The sequence below is a fragment of the Limulus polyphemus genome, unplaced genomic scaffold (genome assembly GCF_000517525.1).
Source record: "Limulus polyphemus unplaced genomic scaffold, Limulus_polyphemus-2.1.2 Scaffold3098, whole genome shotgun sequence".
Lineage (NCBI taxonomy): Eukaryota > Metazoa > Arthropoda > Merostomata > Xiphosura > Limulidae > Limulus > Limulus polyphemus.
The window spans coordinates 125,352-129,004 of NW_013668708.1; the positions used below are offsets into that span (position 1 = coordinate 125,352).

Genomic DNA, 3,653 nt, shown 5'->3' on the forward strand with positions numbered 1-3,653 from the left:
ATGCAACAAGAGCCGTTAGAAATTCATCCAAGTTAGTCATAAACTTTCCCATGGGAAAGATGTTACTACTCAGAGCAATAGTGACGGTTATCTGTTCAAAACACAATGTTTTACAATACGCCATGTGATAGATGAAAACCTTGACTTTCTATTGGTTATAAATAATATATAATGAAACATAAGACAGAACTATAAACCAATTGTGAAAGAGAGAATGTGGCAGGAGGGGTCTGATTTCTCTTTGATAGCTCTGTAACAAAACAAAATTGAAGGCCATGAAAATTATGGTCTGTTTGAACAATAATGATTTTATAGAGAGCATTTTACGTTTAATTTTGTACATTTTCGAGGGGTGATGGATAAAATAGGGATGATGAAATGCTAAGACAAAATTAAAACTTGTAAACTATTAAAATATGGATTATTAGTTAAGATTTTATGCTATTCTCATTGGTATAACATAAACAAAAAGTAGTCTAATAAATGTTTGAATGTAAGACACTAAAACCTTGTGTCATGTGCAGTAAAGGGTACCCGTGCCGATATGATTAATCTTCATAAAAGTGCAGTATATTACAATATCTGGTGGGTGAAAGGTTCTCTTGCATGATAAAAATAATTAGTAAAATTTTAATAAACTTTTGCTGTGCTAACTAAATTCTTTATGTATTTAAGACTTTATTTGATTCTTATTTATACACAGTTGTAAATAATTTCAGAAGCCATAAACTTAAAAAACATTTAAAGTTAATGCTTACAAGAATTGTTCTATCAAGAATGTGTACTTTGTTATGAACACATAGCTTCTGCTTTCAATTGTGGTAGATGTATTTATTATATATTTTGCTGGTACATTCTTGAATATGTTTAGATTTTAAATTAAAATTGTTTTATAAATATTATTCCCAGTTAATTTAAAGCCCTAATTTAATTTTGCTTAAAATTTTAATGAAATAGTATAGAAGAATGGTGATATCCATTTTGGGCTCAAATAATTTCAAAATGTTTTCATCCTGTTATTTTTTGGTACATAATAACATTGGTAGTTGTAAGTATCATTCAAGATTTGACAACTGTTAAACTTAATTACATGTTATCAAGGCCTAATGTTACATATTCTTTATAGGCCAAAAATGCTGATTATTATTCACAATACGTAACAGAAGATTTTGAAAAGTACATAGAGAGAAAACGTTGTGACCACATCCATGGAAATCATGTTGAAATGCAGGCTCTGTCAGAAATTTTTAACAGACCAATTGAAGTTTACCACTATAGCAATGGTATTGTCCTTTAAGTTTTATTGCTTTTTTTTTAAGCATGTCTATCGTTACCTGACTTGTTTATAGAAGACATTCATAGTAGCATGAAATTTTGCAAAAACAATAAGTGTACTTAAATTATGAACTACAATAATTTAACTATGAATCTAAGGATATTACTTTTTTGACTTTGTATTAAGTGAGTCTTTTCCATTTTTTCTTTTTGTATTGCGATTCTCTTATCTTCAAACAATTGTTTTTTTGTTTTCAGTTTTTCTTTTATTTGAAAACATGTATCTCAAATATTAAGTACATCAATGAAGAAATTTAACACACTTCTTTACCTTGTACAAGACTGACCCAAGTTATTCATTGTATGACCAATGGCACAAGTGATGATAAGTTCAGTTTTGTAAAATACATATGTAATATAATTAATATGGGAAGAAAGGCCAATCTGATTTTTAACCCTCAGAATTGCCCACATTGTGTCATACCATTCATTATTGGTCTGGTCCACTTATTGCATCATAATGAGTACTTTTATTTTTACCTATGATAACTTTCATTGTAAAGAACTGAATAAGAATAAGTGAAATCACTTATAATTAGTGAGATTAACTACATTATTAATGATATTTTTTTGTTTAACTTTTTTGTGTGACTTGTTTTGTGATCCACAAATAATTTGTTCCATAAATGATTTAGAAAAATGTTTGGAAATCCAGTGGGATCCATGTGGACCCTGTTGATAATTTTAGGTTTAAAAGAAGAAGTACTTGCTTATAATTTATACAAAAACATACAATTTATATGACTAAAACAAGTGACTTGAAGTCATAAGTGGGATTGTGAGGGATGTAGTATAAACATGACATTCACAATAAGTCAAGACATCTTTTTGCCCAAATTATCCCCTTGACTGAAGTTTAGGTTTTCTATTATATGTTGTATGACTTTTAAAATTACATTTGAGTTAATTCAAATGTATGGTAAAATATATATTGGTAACTTTACACTTTTATTTTAAACAATTTAATTTTCTTGGGGTTTATTGCACTACACTTAAATAAAACTAAAGAGAAACTATTTTACACTTGGTTAAGTGATTTCCCCATCATTTATTTACAATGTAGTTCCATGTGAGAGGACATATATATATATATATATGTATATTTATTTATTTATCCTCTCAAGATCAGTAAGCATCTTCCAGGTGTCAAGTGCACACTTGAATATTAAATATCCAAATTTAAGCAAAAATGTTTGAACAATTTATTTACCCACAAAGATTGATATTTTTGTCATTATATGACATTTATTCAGTGTAATTTGCAAACAGAAAATTTTCCAGCTGTAATTTCTGTGTAGCTCTGAGGAGTTATCTATCACCTGCAAACACATTTCATGCTTGCTTTTCTTATTAGAATTTTTTGCCAATCTCAAAGTAAAGGTTTATCATTGCTAAAAAACTATCATCTTTTGAAAGTAGAATGATTCGTGTGTTATTTTTATGTGATTTTCATTATATTTCAATAGTTTTGCTATTACCACCCTTCATCGCCACCCTTTTGTGATGCCACAGCATTTGAAATTGCTAATGAAACTCACCTTTCAAAAAAGCTACATCAGTAAGGAGTAGATAAAGTGTTTTTAGCTGTATTTTTTTTTTTTAACATATTGGATACCCCAAACTCCCATTGAGGTGAGCAAAGCAATTCTAATGAAAGTGTTTTCATGTTAACATAACATCATGTTTTGGGACAACATTTGACCTGTTGGTCCATTTTGGTTGTCCCTCCTCTAAACTAAATTAAAACTATTGAATAAATACATTAAAAAAAAATCTTAAAGCCAGTTCTTATAATTCTTATAGTTATCAAGCTTTCTCTTAAACTCGCTTAAATTTACTGCCTTTACAACATCTGAAAGCAACCCATTCCAAAGGCCAACCACCCTATTAGAAAATAATACTTTCTTAGCTGAAGATGACTCCTACCCTGTCAAAATGTATATTTATGTCCCCTAGTCAAACTATTCTCATTGTTAAATATGAAAAATGATAATGCATCAACACTATCAATTCTATATACAATCTTAAACACTTCAACCAGATCTCCTTTAACTCTTCTTTTTTTCAAGAGAAAAAAATTTGAGAGATTTCAATCTCTCCTCATATGACAACCCCTCCATCCCAGGCACCATTCTATTATTCTAGTAACCTTCCTTTGAACCCTTTCCAACAGTTCACTTTCCTTCCTAACGTAAGGAGCTGAAGACTGAACACAATACTTCAAATATGGCCTAACCAGTGATCTGTACAATGAAATTATAACCTCCTTTGACTTGTATTCAATATTTCTGTAGATACAACCTAAAATCCTATTTGCT

General features: G+C 29.4%; 1 protein-coding gene across 2 annotated transcripts in view; it reads left to right on the plus strand.

Annotated features, from left to right (window-relative positions):
* Positions 1-3,653, plus strand: part of LOC106468651 (OTU domain-containing protein 5-B-like) — a 35,909-nt gene that overhangs the window by 18,260 nt on the left and 13,996 nt on the right. For both annotated transcript variants that reach the window (XM_022397004.1, XM_022397005.1), the window contains exon 4: positions 1,127-1,283. In XM_022397004.1, coding sequence (XP_022252712.1) covers positions 1,127-1,283 — 157 coding nt within the window. The remainder of the gene's footprint in view (positions 1-1,126; positions 1,284-3,653) is intronic.